Source organism: Rhizopus microsporus (assembly GCF_002708625.1).
Source record: "Rhizopus microsporus ATCC 52813 unplaced genomic scaffold scaffold_15, whole genome shotgun sequence".
NCBI lineage: Eukaryota > Fungi > Mucoromycota > Mucoromycetes > Mucorales > Rhizopodaceae > Rhizopus > Rhizopus microsporus.
The window spans coordinates 601,299-617,676 of NW_019671930.1; the positions used below are offsets into that span (position 1 = coordinate 601,299).

The following is a 16,378-nucleotide window of genomic DNA, read 5'->3' on the forward strand; positions in this document are numbered from 1 at the left end:
AAAGAGAGAGCTGGGGTGCTAATTGTTGAATAGAATCGCAGTAATAAAATCCCATGAAATTCAGACAATGTTCGTTTTTTTTTTTTCTTTTAATAAATTGATAATATGCTGCACCGAATCACTCTTAATATTGTTCGCCCTTGTCTCTACAGAGCTACAGTACCTCGAATTGTTGCTCCTAGATCATTAGCTGCACTTCAAACCACACGTTCATTTGCTTCGTCACATGACTGGCAGCAAGGTATAAGTCATCCACTGATTGACAAGATCGCGCAGCACCCACACATTATGGATCAGTTGGTGAAGTTTACCGAGGTTTTGAAAGATAAAGGCATCAATGTGAACAAGCAACCTAGTTTTACAGAAGTAAAATCCTTGTTATTATGTTTGATCAATTCATAACGCGATTGAACATAGATCGTCAAGGTCATGAGTGATCCTGAAGTGAAGGAAATAACAAAGAAGCTTGTTCAAGACATGCAGGCAGCAGGTATCACTCTTGATATGAAAGCGGTTCAGGAATTACAGGCAGGTTTAGCAAAATATAACGAAGTAATGGGTCAGCAAAAAGAAGAAGAAGAAAACAAAGATCAAGGCGTGTTGAACAAAGTGAAAGGGCTCTTCAAGAAATAATAAAGCATAACTTTATTTTTGTATGTATACGTGACAGATAGGACTTTCCTTTCTCCTAAAGAGAAAGAAAACGGATGAAAAGGTCAAGCAAGATACAAGAATTGGGGCTTATTGTTGAAAAAGGATGATTTATTAGAAAAAGTCTGCATAGCTTTGTTGTTGACGGGCAGGCATTGGCGATGAAGCAGTTTCATAAGATGCTAGCGCGGCATCAAAATCTCTAGGTGTCGGTTTCAGTCTTTTCTTGTTTTCTCCAGTCTCTTGTCCTTCTGGTAGTGCTCTCTTCTTTTTCCTATAATGATCAAACTGTTAACCATTTCTCCAAGTGTAAAATTTATTTAACCTACATTTTCTTTTGTTTGTTTCTCTCTTGTCTATAAGCCAACTCCTTTTCATCATCTGAAAATTCCATTTCCTATAATATATATATAGTTGATATCTATAATTGTCTCTCTTTATCTCACTTACATCTTCATCAATCTCTTCATCATACACGTTACTAGCATCGGTATATTGAATCTTCTTCAGTGCTTCTGTTGGCACGATCTGCGTCTTTTGATATGACGGCACATAAAATACTGGGGCTCCAACGATAGTCAATTCTTTGATCAACTCAGTCTCATCGTTGAATCGGACTGTATAAAAAGGTCGAGCAATAGGTCCAAATGTCTCAAAGACTTCTCCCATGATTTCTCTATTTTCATATACCAACAGTGATCCAATGTCAAGTGTACTGTGCTCCGAACCTGGCCGAGACTGCACAACGATGACATTTTGAATCTTTTGATAAATATGACCTGCAAATATGATCTCTGTCTCGGCTGTAACTTCAAACTCTGGCTTTTCAATAAACACCTCTGTTATTTCATTTGCTGTTTTAACAACACCGTCTTTATACAATTCGTCCTCTTCTTCATCCTCTGGCTTATCTTCATCTTTATCGCCCTCCTCCTCTTCTTCTTCATCACTAGATACACGCTTATTGGCATATAATTCTCTTATAATGACTGCTCCGATTTACCTTGAAGAATCACTACTACTATCTGACGACAGTTCTAAATCACTGCTTTCATAGCCTTCTTCGTTATTTGTCTTTCCTGAGATTGCAGCATCAATACTATCCTGAATGGGCTGTTGATCTGGTTTGATCTATAAGTATTATTAAGTAAAATATTTTTACTTTGTTGTAATGTACCTCAGTTGATGCATTATTGCTATTATCATCATGTTGTTCTACGCTATGATCTTGTTCTGGCTCATTATCGACATATTGGCCAACAATCTTTAGATCTTCAGACGTAAGCATGGCAATTTTTTTTTGGCAAAAAAAAAAAAACAGTAGAATGTGCAACGATAAGCTTAAAGTGATGCATAAACAGTCACCCCTACAGTCCGGCTGGTGGATATTGTCGGTTACAAAAAAAGTAATTGTCGGTCATAGCAAAATGCAACTGCCGGTTGCAAAAAATCAAATTGATGGTTCTAAAAAAAATGATTGTCGGGTCAATAAAAATATAATTGGCAGCTAGGTTCCTAACCATGTTTCAATTAATAGAATCATATGGCGTCCCGGTTCTCGTAACATTCCGGTTGATTTGTAGCTAGAATTAGTAGATGCTTATTTAACGAAAAGCTTTGGAGTGGAGTTCATTTATAGCGATTTATAATTTGACGTTTGGAATGGAAGGTAAAAGCTATTAAGATCGCTAAAGCGAACATCATTACATGCATCACCAATTCTAGAAGATGTTGTCTCTTTTTTCATCAAGCGTTGGTGCTTCACTTTTCCTTTCACTGGTCAAGAAACTTTTTTGGCCAATCAAAAAGCCTTAAACCCATTTAAGATTTTTTTGTGTCCGGCAACCTACGCAACTTATGACGAAATAGTAGTAAAATATTTAAAGCATCAACTGGTTATAAAATCCATGTGGGGATATTTTTCTATTTTCTTTCAATTCTACAACAGATATGTCATTAATTAAGCCCATGTTCTTTCTCATCTTCTGTTTTCAATCTTTTTACTTGCTTATTATTGTTTGGAGTCTCTTCTCTCCTTCTTTGTATAAGCAAATAAAAGCACAAGATTAAAAACAGGTATAGCACGCTTTGTTATGATCCATACGAGGATAGCCAACCGATCCACGATGCCGTTGGGTAAGGAGCTTCCAGCGAGACACGCAGAGTTGTGGTCTTTTTGTGTTTAATGGGGAATCTTTTTTGACCATTTTTCAGATTAAAACCCGTGCTTAAGATGAGAATTTATCGTAAACTGCTTATTAACTTAAAAAATTCTATTTTTGACTGTTGTTTTTCTCCCTCAAGCGAGGGAGAAGAGATAGGGATATATTCAAGAATTACTTACAGCGATTTTAGTACCAGATCTTTACAACACTCCAATATATGTATTTCGCTTATTGAACATATTCTAATAAATGATTGTTTTATTTACTATTTGCGTTAATATTTAAACTATGTCCATCTTTAAGAGTCTGTTTAATGACTTGAATTAGGAACGACATTCAACCATTTTTTTAGAACCATCAATTTGATTTTTTGCAACCGGCAGTTGCATTTTGCTGTGATCGACAATATCCACCAGCCGGACTGTACCTTCTTCAGCATAATTTTGTTTAAAAATGCGAGAGAATGAGAGTATAAACCTAGTTCAGCGGTTGACGCAACCAGTAGAAGAATTACTGCCCTAGGCTATATGATAAAGGACTGGTTTAGCGGTCGAGTTCATGAAGAGCGATACATATAGTAAAACAATGAAAGAAGCTAAGAGTATCATACCAGAGAAAAAACATGGCTGAGTTCTACCTTCAGGCAACATCAACTACACTCTTGGTGTGTCATGAAGGTACTCGTATAATTAAGTCAATAGACAGTACTTTTTGCAAAATACTTTTTATTTATTTCTGACGATGAACAATGCGGATTTTATAAGGAGCAGGCTTGACAATGATTCCTTCATCACTATAATCATCTAAATCGATGGGTATAGGCTTACCCTGAGCATCAAGCTCAGGCTCAATAATAAACCTGTCAAAGAAGCGAACATAGAAGTTGAACAATTCGACTTCAGCCAAATGAATGCCAGGACAGATTCTTCTTCCCCAACCAAATCCAAACTGATCTCTATCTTCAATCTTTGTATTTGCAGCTATACCCATTCTGCTTGTGTTGGACATAAATCGCTCTGGTTTGAACTCTGTGGGATTTTTATAAAACTTTTCATTCATGTGCATGGCAGCCATACTACTGACAAGTATAGAACCCTTGGGGATCAGATAGCCATTAACAATCACATCTTCTGAAGCCATATGAGGCACACCAAAGCTAGTCACTGGACGGAATCGCATCACTTCCTTTTGTACACAAATGGCATATAGAAATTCTTCACGGTCTTTGTGGAAATTAGGAATAGCTCCTGCAGGGTTCTTGGCCTTCCAAGCTTCAAGTTCATCAATAATCTTCTTTTGGACCTCTGGTTTCTGAGCAAGAATAGCAAATGTCCAGTAAAGAGAAACAGCAACAGTATCAGCACCAGCACCAATCAAATCACCTATAGAAAGAGGATGAGCTTTGCGTTTCTTTCTTTTCCATATCCATTTTACTCATAAAGACGTGAATATCATCTTCATCAACCAATCCTTGTTCTTTCATTTCATACATAGCCTTTGCCAATGAATCTTGTTCTTTCTTTATGGCTTCTTGAATCAACATGCCATAGATAGAGTCACGTTTGGTCTCGACAAATTCACGTAGTTTTTTCTCCGTGCCTCTTAATCTTTCAGCCCAGGCCAAGCTAGGTACAAAGGAACCAAGATCGCCTGCAGCACCTGAGTAGATCATGGCTTGATGGATAAAGCTGTTGATGCCTAAAAAGATAGGATCATCAATATCATTACATCGTGCGGCAACGGCTAAGGTCAAGATGATGTTCAAAGATGTCAGCTGCACTTGCTTGAATGGGTTGATTGCTATGCCTTCGTCAGCGATTTTTGTCAATCTGCTCATCATGCTGTCAGCTTCCACTTCCAAGATTTCACCATATTTATCAACGGAACCAGGGCTCAGAAGTGAGGCGGCTTATATATCCATCAGTATATATCTATGTATGCATGAAATAATGAAAAGAGAGCTTACCTGATTTTCTCTTATTCTTCCATTGAGGGTCATACTGAACAAAGACGATGCCTCTAGAAAAAAGGACTAGGTTAAAAAAAAAGGAAGAAGAATCAAAGAGAAGTTGGCTATACCTATTATTTCTACCATAAATTTCAACATTGAATCGATGATAGGGTCTTGATGAGGTGCTCTTGCCAGCCTTGACAAAAATATCATGGGCTAAAAGGGGATCACTGATCATGATCCATAACTGGTTACCCATATTGATCTTGTAGATAGGTCCTGCCTCTTTATGCCACTGAGTGATCTGCTTGGAAGGAACTTTACCCATGGAGAGCATATGGCCTAACACACAAGATATGTAAACAAGATCAACTCTATTTTAAAAGAACTTACCAAAGATAGGCCATCTAATCGAACGTGGTGGATAGGGTATCTCTTTTAATCCTTTGCCTTCATTTGATTTCCCTCTAGTTAATAGATAAATGGCTGACAGAAGGGCAACACCAGTGGGTATAAGGACAGTAGCGTTTTGTTTGATCTTTTCTATATCCATTTTGTATATAATGTAATAAATGTCTGGTGTTACAGATGACTAACAGAAATTGAAAAAGAGAAAGAGAGAGAGAGAAAGACAGAAGAGTGAGAACAAGGAAGGCGGTGTTTGTTAATAAACATTTAAACAAAAAAAAAAACCGGTTCCACCATATCACTATAAAAACGTGCTGCATCAAATAGTCAAAAGGATGAGACTAATTCTGCTTTGTCAGTCGTCTACATCTTGCTGCTTATTATGCCGACATAAGCAAGAACATGTGAGTCATCAGCTGTGTAGTTTGATTATCCTAAATATTTACTTCAAAAGATGTAAAAACTTGTTTATAAATAAACTCTTTTCTTTTTAGGAAGTTTTAAATTTCGGATCCTTTCATATTTTGTTACACAAGTGTATTGGCAAGTGGGTCAACAACCGCAAAGAAAAGGGGTAAAGTGTCAAAAATGAGCCGTAGATCACACAAGACTACTACAGATAGATCGAAAAATGGAGCAGCAAAACCACCATTGTATAGAAAAAGAGAATAATAAATAAATAAGGACTTCGATGTAGTTTATCTTGTAAAAGAATATCTGGTTCGATTCTTATTAATTTGGTTCGTCCTATAAGAAGGTGGCACAATCGAGATGAATATTAAGAAGGCCTGATTTCCTTACATGTATAATCTTTTTATACAGTCATTATGCCAAAAGAAAAACTAAGCGTAACTGCACAACAGCCATGTGATTTCTATATATAAAAAAAGGAACTTGTAATGTACGAAAAGACGATTTTATAATTGATAAAAGAGTTCCGGTTTCGTTTTATCTTTCCAAAAACGAGGTACAGAATTCTCCGCTCTTTATTCAAGAAGCAACAATCTTGCTCCTTTTAAGCAAAATACATCAGAAAAGACCTTGAGCATTTAGAAAGATTTTTCCTATCCACTTCAATAATATGAAAAGACAAACAACTTACTATTAACCAAACAGCATCGAGTATCACTTTGATAGGCTGGTTGCGTTAAGACTTTTTTTTGGCTTGGAATTTATTAAGAGCAAAGCTTTGAAAACATGATTATTTAAATTCTGGCCATGCACACATTATTCTCACTTTATCCTGCGATCAAAATGAGTGTTTAGCCCGTTTTTTTCTTTTCTTTGTCTAAAGGATGGCTGCGACACACCCTCATCTTTTGAAGAAAGTAGTTATCATAAAGCGTAAAACGATACCTAACTCTGATCCATTTGGTCCAAACCTTGGGTTAATACCCCTCCCTCTTTTTTTTTTGTCATTCTGCATGGCATTTTAAGAGAGAAAGAAAGAAAATAGGGTCTAATTTTTCAGGTCCTGCATAAACTGATTACCAATAAAAAATCTTTTTTTCTTTTTCCTTGTTTTAGCAATGCAACGATTTCTGCGTGGATTTGCTACCAAAGCAAACCGATACACACCTGAGGCACAAGTGATCCTTCAGGACACTATGGTACCCGGTGCTTATCTCAAATATCTTAAAAATCGCTCCAACAAAGACAAGACAAAAAGAGGATCCGATGAGGTTCCAATGTATACCGAACCAGCTCGATCAATGACCTTTGGACAGAAATCAGATGGACCAACACAAGCTCAAATGCGACTAGCTGATCGTGTACGAAAGGCAATGACCAAAGTTCAAGCGGTTGAAGACTTGCCTACAAACTGGTTATCACAATTACGAGTGGCAGATGTCAAGGTGGCAAGGAATCTAAAGAGATGTCAAATAGAATATGAACCCATAGCAAACGAGCAGGTAAGGACAACAAACATGGTTTATATTCTATTATATTTATTTTTATTATTATAGGGTAAAGTACATAATGCAGTTAGAAAGCATTCACGACTACTGAATACGCTCATCAATCAACATGCACAAACTGAACATACAATCCATATCAAGTTTATTTCACATGAGCATAAGGATATTGATGAGGTATACAATACAATCGAGAAGGAGCTAGATTCATTGTAATACTTTTGCATAATCGGGATCTGTCATCGATACATCTGGTTTGGCTACGGCAAATCCAATTTGACGTCGACCTACATCAAATACCTTTTTTTGTTCATTAGTATTGTGTAAATAAAGCATCATCAAAAAAGTTACCGTGTAAAATTGTTTCAAGAATACATCGCCAAGCACCCAAGTATCCACATTTTGACCTGCGACGCCAGAAAGACAGGTTTGACCGTTCGTCTGCATTGGTGTCAAAAAGAGTGTTTCGGCAGGCAAGTATAAGGTAGCAGTGGCAGTACGCAAGGTAAGCGGCTGAAGTGATTTCACATTCTTGCAAGGGAAAGACCAAGTTCCGTCACCATTCTTGAAAGCACCCTTGATTCGTTGATGGTAGGCTTCAGCATCCTTTTTGGGCATGATGATCAGAGTCGAGCCTATAAAGAAAAACGGGAGATGAGTATAAAAGAAAGAAGAAGAAAAAAGGGGACTTACCGCTATCGACAATTGCTTTTCTTGCTGTATATGTCATGTCTTGGAACTGAGCGCTCTCCAATTGAATCATCCAATAACCACGATCAATAAGGCTGACATAAGTCACTTCACCCAAGAACCTGGATCGATCAATACCTCCGAAATCAATTTCACCTGCGCTATGTTGAGTGTAGATCGCAAACAGAGGCTCATCCAGTATGCCCTGAAGAACCATGCTGACCAGAGGAGGATCATAATCGCCGCTTGTGATACGAGGCAAGCCTAAGCCAAAGATCCCTTGGAAGGGAGAACCAACAAAATCCTGCGAGAGAGAAAGAATGTTGATGACTGCCTGATTGGTAAAGTTGAGAGTGGTTGTGTTGCCCAGCTGAATGTTATCTCTTCCGAGTAAGCCATAGACAGAGCCAGAACCATATTCAATTTGTGTGTAGGCAGCTTCATTTTTAAAAGTCACCGAACGTTGCGCATCAAAGCTCGCGCTGTGGGATTTGCATACTGCATTTTTACAATTGGAGGAAATAACCCAGAGATCGGCACTGCCAGTATCAAAGACGACATTAAAGTACTGAGGTGGTGTGCCGATGCCAATTTGACCATAGTAACCTAATGATGATAGTCAATAGATGAATACAAGGAGATTTTTTTTTTCTTTCTGTCATGATGATGACTTACCACTACCGTGATTATAAGCAGTTTGAGTTTCTTTGACAAGATAGGATACAACACGACTTGAATGTGTCATATCGGAATTACTTTTAGATTTCTTCACATCTATTTTGAATTGCTTCTTCTGACCAGCAGGAAAAGCAAAGACGACAGAAGCAAGAACACCAAGGAAGACAATAGATTTCATATTTATTTTTTTTTGATAAAAGGAAAATTAAAGGAAAATAAAAATTTAAAATGCTCTTTCATGATTTATATACGACCTTGTAAGATCTTTCTTATTGTCCTCTCTCTTTTTTTTTTTCTTACTTAATGACAAGTTAATTTCATAATTTCCCTATTTTTCGGATTGGTCCATGTCAACTTTCTCCGTCTCCTTTATCTTGTTGGAACAAAAATGTATGTAAAGGGGAAGATTGTATGAGATTTCTTAAAAGGGGAAAAGGGTGGGAGCCTCAGATTGTGCATTGGAAAGCAAGTAAACTGTATAATCTTACTTCTTTGCCCCCTTATATCCCTTATCGGCTTACATGTCGGAAGATTTTACTTCCTTATTCATTTCAAATTAAACCTGGACCAGATATTTACTATTCTTCTTCTTTCTCTTTAACCAACCTATTTCTATACGCTGTAGTCCTTCTTAAGACAATATGATGTAAGGACGATTGACATTAATCGATAACAACAAGAGGTTGAGATATCCTATCCCAATACACCATTATGCTCTCCTTCTCTCTTTTTTTCTAAAAAATTAACGTATTAGGTCAGATGATATTTGCAATATCAACTATGTAAGCTTGATCCCATGTGAAGAAGCTCATGCACACAAAATTATTTGGACTTTCAGTCAACAAGTTTTGCGTGTATACTCTACTTTAAGCTATAAACAGTGTTAAGCCTGCATCCTGCGTCAACAAATTAGCTTTGTATGTGCCGCATTTACATATCCTCTTCTTTGATCTACCAATACAATTTCAAAATAACAAGCATAAAATGCTGTAGAGTGAACGGTATAAAGAATAATCAAAGATCACACTTAGAGACATGGAAATCTTGCTTTTGGAAAACACGGATACGGCCAAGATAAATTTTGATCACTCTAAGGGTACCTTTGAGGTGCTTAGCAATGCTAAAGAGAAAATGCTTACGAGCTTTACTTTGCAATCCAAGGATATCTTTAAAAGACCTAAGTACAAAGCTTCGCCTGTGGAAGTGTAAGGTATTGTGATGAAGATCGCTTGGAGCTGTGGAGAGAGGTTTGAAGACTGCTTGGAGATTCTTTTCCTCTTGGTTGTACAGGAGCTTACGAATAAGTATAATCATAAAAACATGAATCAAGTACACAAAGATTCATCTCTATATCATTACAATATAGGGACCGTTTGACGGAACAGCAAGCATCGTTCAAAAGCTCAAGGAGGAGCATACATAAAAGAATTGCCAAACTACAGATATGCTACTTGTACTCTGGAGCAACTGTTCAAGGAAGCTGTGCAATCCAATAATCCTGAGATTGTCACAAGAGGAAGACAACCTCAGGCGTGACTGACATATTCCTTTTTATTGTTTTGATTCTCACAATTACTAAACGTCCATGCACTTCAAGTGACACTGATGTATGTTGTTAAACAAACATGAGACCTGTTTAGGCAGAGACACAAACAAAATCATTTAATCCAAATAATAATTTTTTTTTTTTTTTTCAGGCGTATGCTGTTGATTACAAATCATTGGACCTTAATTAAACGTATACTAGATAGCAAGGTTAGAATCAATTTCCTTGGAAGCATGGTGGTAGACCCTGCGGGATAAGCCAGGATAAGCTATTATGCCTAGCGCGCTGGGATAATTACCAAGGCTAATCTTTTCTTTTTAAAGTCCATTTTAGTACCATCAAACTGGACGGATTAGGAAATAAAATAGACTGTGGCTTCCGCCAAAGTTTAATTTATTAATGGAGTGTAACTTTGATATGTGAAACAAGGTCTGTTTATTAAGAGAGAATCACAAAAAGAGAGAATGAGTGACTATGAATAAAATGTGTGTCTGTATACAAGAGGGAAAAAGAATGTATGTTATTATTAATATTAGTAGTAGTAAAGGTAGTAGTAGTAGTAATAGTAAGTAATGTGTGTATATGTAAAAGAAAAAGATGATGCTAAAAAAGCAACATGATCTATAAAATTATTCATCTTCTTCAAAGAACTTTTCAGCAACGATGTATTGATCGTTAGTCTTGTACAATCGTTTGATGGATGCAATAGTAGATGGAATGGTCAAGAAAGCCCAAGCAGCGATAGGTAAAGAAATATAATCAAAGACGTTGCGCCATGTCCTTGTCTCTGTCTTGCGGTAGAGTTCCCGATCAATCGTACGATGCAAATGCTCATAAATGGCCAGAGTCCCAAACAAGGGGAAGGGTAAAAAGACAGTGATAATTTTGACAATGTTCCACAAGGAAGCGTAAAATTCCGAAGTAAGGATAGGGTTGTCTACAGGATCCACTATAGCCAAGGCAGGAGTAGGAGGAAACAAGATGAACTGCATCAAAGGTACCGCGGCAAACATGAGCCAGCCTGAGGTGGTTGGAATCAAGTGAGCTTCCATGACCTTGATACACATGACGAGCTTATCAAGGTAAGGTGCGGAGTGAGTAGACTTTTTAGTGAGTGTAGCAAAATGATTATCCTCTTGAACACCAAAAGAGTTTTTTAACGTATAGGCTAAATCGGCAACACCATTATAGTGGCGCTTGGCTTGAACAAAGCGCGCCATGAGGTTAGCAAAGTAACCATTGGTTTGGACATTGGTCAGGTTGATGGGTACAAAGATGGGACAACAGCGAGCCAATCCGTCTGTCTTGAAGAAACATTTGAGCATCATGTGCATGTCTTCTCCTACAGAATCAGCATCTGTATCCCAATAGCCTACACGCTCAGCCAGGATCATACTCAAACTGTAGGTCGAACAAGGGAAGGACAGACCACGACTGTTACTCAGACTGGACATCACCATTGCAGACCAAGTAATGTCTGTCATACGTACAGCGGCAGGTACCTCAAAACAGTTTCGGGAAAAGAAGATGGGTGGGGCAAAGAGTAAGAAGTAAGGATCTTCGGCTTGATTGAATGCTTTTTCAATCTAAAAAATGTTGTCAACATTGGTTATCTTTCTTTTATATATATTATAATATACCTCCTTGATGTAAAGCTCAGGAATGGAACTATCAGAATCGGACACGGTAAGAATGACTCTCTTTCGATCAATACCTCTTTGCATCAATTCGGTACAGCCTTGTTTAGCAGCATAAGCAACATTAGAACCTTTACCACGCGCCTCACCGGGAATATCAGATGGATGAGCAGTAACCAAAAAGTGAAGGAAACTGTCCTTAAAGTATTCAGTTAGATTATCAGCCTTGGCTTGATAATTAACTTCAGATGCTTCCATGGCCAAGATGATAACATAGTTTGTTTGAGCATTTCTAAATAAATACACAGGAAAAAGGTAAATATACAAATATATAAATCCGTCTATAACCTACTTATGATTGGCTAATCTTTTAATCGTATCTCTCAAAAGAGCTTCTGGTTCTGCATAATTAGGTACGATGAAGGCATGAATCAATTGAGTGTCATCATATAGCGCAGATTCTTCTTCGTCAGTCCAGCGTCGCACCGTCTTTGTCATCTTTTTGGCTGTGATATAAAATTTAAAGAGATGATTCACTTGGGTATACAGAAAACACATGAAATAGACAAGTAAAAAGATGATATAGAATCGTGGAATCAACAAAGGCCCCAAAGGTAATAGCAAAATAGAAGCAATAGCTGCCATGGGTGCAACTAATTCAAACGGGTAGTTTAGCAACTCTGCTTTCATTTTGCCTTTTTTTGAAAAAAAGAAAAAGAGAAAGAAAAAGAAACAAAATAAAAAATCGCTCTTTATGTACAACTTCGAGTTGAACAAAGAATATAAAAGGTATTTGTGACTACAAAAAAAAAGGCTCAGCAAGCCTATTTCTTCTTTTTGCTTGTTGTCTTTATCTTTCGCTTCTTTTCTGCTTTTGGAATTTTATGCTTTCTGCGTTCCCTTGCTTCTTCCTTTGCTTTCTTCTTTCTTTCCTTCTTTTCATCTTTATCTTCATTCTTTTTGCCTTTCACTTTCTTTGGTTTATCCTCATCTTCACTTTCACTTTCACTATTTTCATCATCATCATCTTCTTCTTCTTCTTCTTCTTCTTCATTGCTGTCGTCATCACTTATGCTCATATTTTGCATACTTGATGTTACACCCGTACCCAACAAATCTGCATACACTAATTTCTTTGCCTCGCCCTTTTCAACTAAAAGTGTGTCTCGTTCGATATCGATGACTTCTTCTAGTGTCGTTGGTATATAAGACTTTTTGAAAATTTCTTCTTCTTCTTTATTATTTGTCTCTGGCTGTTGATCCATTCTTTCTTGAATCTAAATAGTAATAAGTCTCTGTTTTATCTATGATTCCTGAAAAAAAGAAGCCATACCTCCTGCAGTTTTGCGTCTACAACAGCTTCATCATTACTAAATGAAACATCTGTCACAAACTTGAACAGGTCCATCAAACTCATCACGCGCACGCCCTTTTTTGCAAAATAGTCTGTCACGTTTGACAGATCCTTTCTCAAGAACTCTGAAGCGTGTGGGTGATCATGTTCGACTGATTGAGACACATCGATGATATACAATGTTCGTGAGTGGTATCTTTTTTGTGATTGTTAGTAGTGTTTTTTGATGTCCCAAAATGACTTACAGAATATTATATTCACTCAAATCAGCATGAACCAATTTACACACTTGATACATCGTTCTTACGTTCTTGATCAACTGATAATACAATGCAGGATACTTGCTTGTCTCAATGGCTGCATCCTTCAGACGAGGATATGCCCATCCATGCTTATCACCCAAGAAATCCATGACGAGGACATGCATACGAAGAAGTAGCGCCTGAGGAGATGGAATCCCTGCCTGTTCCAATCGTCTCAAATTACGCATCTCCTTCTCGGCCCACACTTTGACCATCTTTCGTGGATTTGATTTGGAATAGCCATGTCTGAATCGAAATTCACCAGTGACATACCGATCACGATCCTTAAAGGTCAAAATCGACGTCTTGTAGACCTTGATGGCCCGATGCTGCCCGTCTTCGGTTACGGCGTGATACACATTGGCTTCTTTACCTGTACTGATACATCCATTGATTTCGTAAAAGATGCCTCTGTTCAACATCTTGAACAGAATGATACGTGTACGTGGATCAAGCACCTGCTCAACTGTCGCTCGATCTGCCTTGTCCTTTTGGATTGTCTTGTCACCACTCGCCTTTTTTGAACTAGCTCGAAGATCTCCTGCAACAGAAGCTGTCAGGCGACTTGGGTTATATTCATCGTCAATGTGAATACGGCTGGCAAGGTGACCCAAGCTTTCGATTTGGCTCTCCAAAAGTTGCTTCTTGTCTTTGATCTGGGGTTGCACGGGCTGTTTCTTTGTGTTGATCGCTGGTGCTGGGGTCGCTGGTTTTTCTACTTTAGGTGTTGTTGTGGCGATCTGTTGACGAAGCTTGTTGTATTGTTTGGTAAAGTCTGTCAAACGTATGTGTTAGTAACCTTAATCAATTTATGATTTGTATACCTCCTGTGGCATTATCCCACATGTCATTTTCATTCAACTCATCGTCAAGATAGTCATCATAGTCGTCATAATCATCATATTCTTCTTCTGAATAATAATCTTTTTTCAAATCAGTCATATCCTTTTATTAAAAAAAAGAGAGAAAAATAATGCGAAAGTATGTCAGAGAGGACAGTGGATAAGCCACATTTAAATTTAAAGTGTCCAAGGATTATCAGCAAGACCCTCTGTTAATAACTCGAGCTTTCCATTGTCAGATACGACGGCAATATCTTCTAATCGAATACCAAATTCATTAGTGATGTAGATGCCTGGTCTATGCTACAAGTTAGATATGTTTAATAAATAAAAGAGTCAACTTACTCAACGCTAAAGGTCATACCAGGGACCAAGACAAGCTCCGTATTGCCCTTGTTCATATAGGGTTCTTCATGCATCTCTAAGCCAATACCATGACCTAGACGATGAGTGAAGTAAGGACCGTAGCCGCCCTTTTGGATGACATGACGAGCAGCCAGATCGACCTGAGCAGCGGTTGTGTTGCCTGCAATCGTATGATCAAGAACACTCTCCTGAGCTTGTTTAACCAAGTACCACGCATCTTTTATTGTCTCATTGAAATCCTTTTTACCGAGAAAGAATGTACGTGTTGTGTCTGACTGATAACCTAAGGATAAGATGAGATCTATGGACGCCGTTTTTTGTTTTTGTATTTACCATAAAGCTCTCCTCCAGTATCAATTAGTACGACACTATCCTTCTTGACCTTTGTTTCACTCGAGTCACCATGTGGCAAAGCCGCATGCTCGTCAACAAGGGCCAGGACCCAAGTATTTGTCAAGCCAGCCTTCTTGAGGGCACTTGTCATCAGCTGCTGAATGTCATACTCGGACATGCCCACCTTGACATGCGGACGAACAGCGCGTATGGCCATCTCCGTAACTGTATTGGCACATCTGAGAATACTCAGTTCAGCAGGAGACTTGATCATGCGAAGTTGCTGGATTCCGATAGGCGCCATGTCAGTAGGAAACAGACGACGTAGACCATCATAGATGAATAACCGTGTGGCTGGTTCGATCAAGACTCTTGTTTCTGATGGTAACACCGCTCTCAAGCCCTCGAACGGACTCTCATGTTCCTTCCATGATACCAATGTGGGCTGAATGTCGTCAGGTAACTTGGCCTCAGCTAGTCGTTTTTGCGCCTTGGTCAATTCAAATTCAGGTGTGATCACGGTCATGTTGATGCCTGTGGGTAAGGTATTGTCGACAAAAAGAACGACCAAGAAGGGTCGTTCGGTCAAATCCCATTGAATGTTTGTATAGTATTGCATAGTTGCGCCTCCTTCCATCAACAAGCAATCACTCTTGGCATCCACAAGGGCTTGGTGTAGTCGGCGGTGGCGTGTGGCGTACTCTGCAGCTGGGATAGGTCGAATATGCTGACATTGTTTTTTAAGGTGTGAAAAGTCAGGCTTGCTGGAAAAAACGCTTTCGATCAGGCTGCTGATAGCACATACAAGAACCTATCCGAATACTTAACTCGTGTCTTTATAAACAAGAGGTTATTTACGATAAATAGGATAAATATGAAACAATTTGCCTTTTTTGATCTTTTATCGTTCAAAAGTGGCTCTTGTTCCCCTTCAAACATTTTGTTTAAAGAAAAAAGATAAAAGAAAAGCGAAATTTTATTTGGATAACACAAATAATTCAATCTCCATACATGACCATTTTACCTGGCCAGCCTACGTTCACACAATCGTTATATATCGAATGCTCTCTTTAACTTTCTTATTACCTTGAAATACATCAAAAAGCAGTTGCTTGACATATTTATCTTGTAACCCTTCATCTAAATCACGAAGCAGAGCTAAGCTAGTAACACCATAGGTTTCACATGCCTTTCTCAATTCAATCAGACAAGACTCTAGTTGATTATAATTTGGCTTGTTGTACGGCTTAGGTCGCGTGATGAGATAAAAAATGTATCGCTTTTGATGCTGGTGGACAGCTACCTCTCCCACTTTCCTCTTGGGTAACTGAGGCTGACCTATCCTGGAACGTAACTCTACACGTTGACGATAAGAAGATGGTTTTTAGAAATAAAGAATCCTTACCTTTGTTCAGTAGCTTCATGTCTTCTGTAATACCCAAGACAATGCTGTCTGTAGGTTGAATTGAATCAATCAAGTCACCCTGTCTTTCTTCAAAGTCAAAAGTCATTTAGAAATAACGAAAAAGAAAAGGAAAT

The 16,378-nt window shown here is 38.2% G+C and overlaps 9 protein-coding genes across 9 annotated transcripts; 2 read left to right on the forward strand and 7 right to left on the reverse strand.

Moving 5' to 3' along the window:
• The first annotated feature begins 96 nt into the window (after positions 1–96).
• Positions 97–978, forward strand: RHIMIDRAFT_294023 (uncharacterized protein). The gene is made up of 2 exons (XM_023614050.1): positions 97–366; positions 418–978. The coding sequence occupies exons 1-2, from the start codon at positions 106–108 to the stop codon at positions 631–633; spliced, it is 477 nt and encodes a 158-aa protein (XP_023463791.1). The 5' UTR covers positions 97–105; the 3' UTR covers positions 634–978.
• On the reverse strand, positions 630–1,951 carry RHIMIDRAFT_42526 (NAF1-domain-containing protein). Its single transcript, XM_023615237.1, has 5 exons — positions 1,829–1,951; positions 1,655–1,782; positions 1,102–1,600; positions 981–1,048; positions 630–925 (listed from the first exon to the last, which is right to left on the reverse strand). The coding sequence occupies exons 1-5, from the start codon at positions 1,937–1,939 to the stop codon at positions 766–768; spliced, it is 966 nt and encodes a 321-aa protein (XP_023463792.1). The 5' UTR covers positions 1,940–1,951; the 3' UTR covers positions 630–765.
• A 1,535-nt stretch (positions 1,952–3,486) lies between these two features.
• On the reverse strand, positions 3,487–5,606 carry RHIMIDRAFT_261605 (cytochrome P450). The gene is made up of 5 exons (XM_023611549.1): positions 5,161–5,606; positions 4,896–5,109; positions 4,783–4,835; positions 4,251–4,724; positions 3,487–4,198 (listed from the first exon to the last, which is right to left on the reverse strand). Exons 1-5 carry the CDS (start codon positions 5,318–5,320, stop codon positions 3,546–3,548), a joined length of 1,554 nt encoding a protein of 517 aa, XP_023463793.1. The 5' UTR covers positions 5,321–5,606; the 3' UTR covers positions 3,487–3,545.
• A 1,098-nt stretch (positions 5,607–6,704) lies between these two features.
• RHIMIDRAFT_240195 (uncharacterized protein) lies at positions 6,705–7,307 on the forward strand (the record flags this gene model as incomplete). The annotated part of the gene is made up of 2 exons (XM_023609325.1): positions 6,705–7,088; positions 7,143–7,307. The coding sequence occupies 2 exons, from the start codon at positions 6,705–6,707 to the stop codon at positions 7,305–7,307; spliced, it is 549 nt and encodes a 182-aa protein (XP_023463794.1).
• On the reverse strand, positions 7,299–8,693 carry RHIMIDRAFT_315137 (acid protease; the record flags this gene model as incomplete). The annotated part of the gene is made up of 3 exons (XM_023614977.1): positions 8,457–8,693; positions 7,785–8,387; positions 7,299–7,726 (listed from the first exon to the last, which is right to left on the reverse strand). Exons 1-3 carry the CDS (start codon positions 8,635–8,637, stop codon positions 7,299–7,301), a joined length of 1,212 nt encoding a protein of 403 aa, XP_023463795.1. The 5' UTR covers positions 8,638–8,693.
• Positions 8,694–10,606: 1,913 nt separating this feature from the next.
• RHIMIDRAFT_42570 (uncharacterized protein) lies at positions 10,607–12,429 on the reverse strand. The gene is made up of 3 exons (XM_023615238.1): positions 11,995–12,429; positions 11,646–11,934; positions 10,607–11,591 (listed from the first exon to the last, which is right to left on the reverse strand). Exons 1-3 carry the CDS (start codon positions 12,330–12,332, stop codon positions 10,635–10,637), a joined length of 1,584 nt encoding a protein of 527 aa, XP_023463796.1. The 5' UTR covers positions 12,333–12,429; the 3' UTR covers positions 10,607–10,634.
• Positions 12,184–14,573, reverse strand: RHIMIDRAFT_42575 (RIO1-domain-containing protein). Its single transcript, XM_023615239.1, has 5 exons — positions 14,486–14,573; positions 14,123–14,438; positions 13,242–14,073; positions 12,976–13,192; positions 12,184–12,919 (listed from the first exon to the last, which is right to left on the reverse strand). Exons 2-5 carry the CDS (start codon positions 14,238–14,240, stop codon positions 12,467–12,469), a joined length of 1,620 nt encoding a protein of 539 aa, XP_023463797.1. The 5' UTR covers positions 14,241–14,438; positions 14,486–14,573; the 3' UTR covers positions 12,184–12,466.
• Positions 14,375–15,542, reverse strand: RHIMIDRAFT_185107 (Creatinase/aminopeptidase; the record flags this gene model as incomplete). Its single annotated transcript, XM_023605842.1, has 3 exons — positions 14,375–14,438; positions 14,486–14,789; positions 14,840–15,542. Coding segments are annotated over 3 exons (1,071 nt in total), but the record flags the coding sequence as incomplete, so codon positions are not given.
• A 295-nt stretch (positions 15,543–15,837) lies between these two features.
• Positions 15,838–16,350, reverse strand: RHIMIDRAFT_240200 (uncharacterized protein; the record flags this gene model as incomplete). The annotated part of the gene is made up of 3 exons (XM_023609326.1): positions 15,838–15,872; positions 15,926–16,195; positions 16,245–16,350. 3 exons carry the CDS (start codon positions 16,348–16,350, stop codon positions 15,838–15,840), a joined length of 411 nt encoding a protein of 136 aa, XP_023463799.1.
• Between the last annotated feature and the right edge of the window lie 28 nt (positions 16,351–16,378).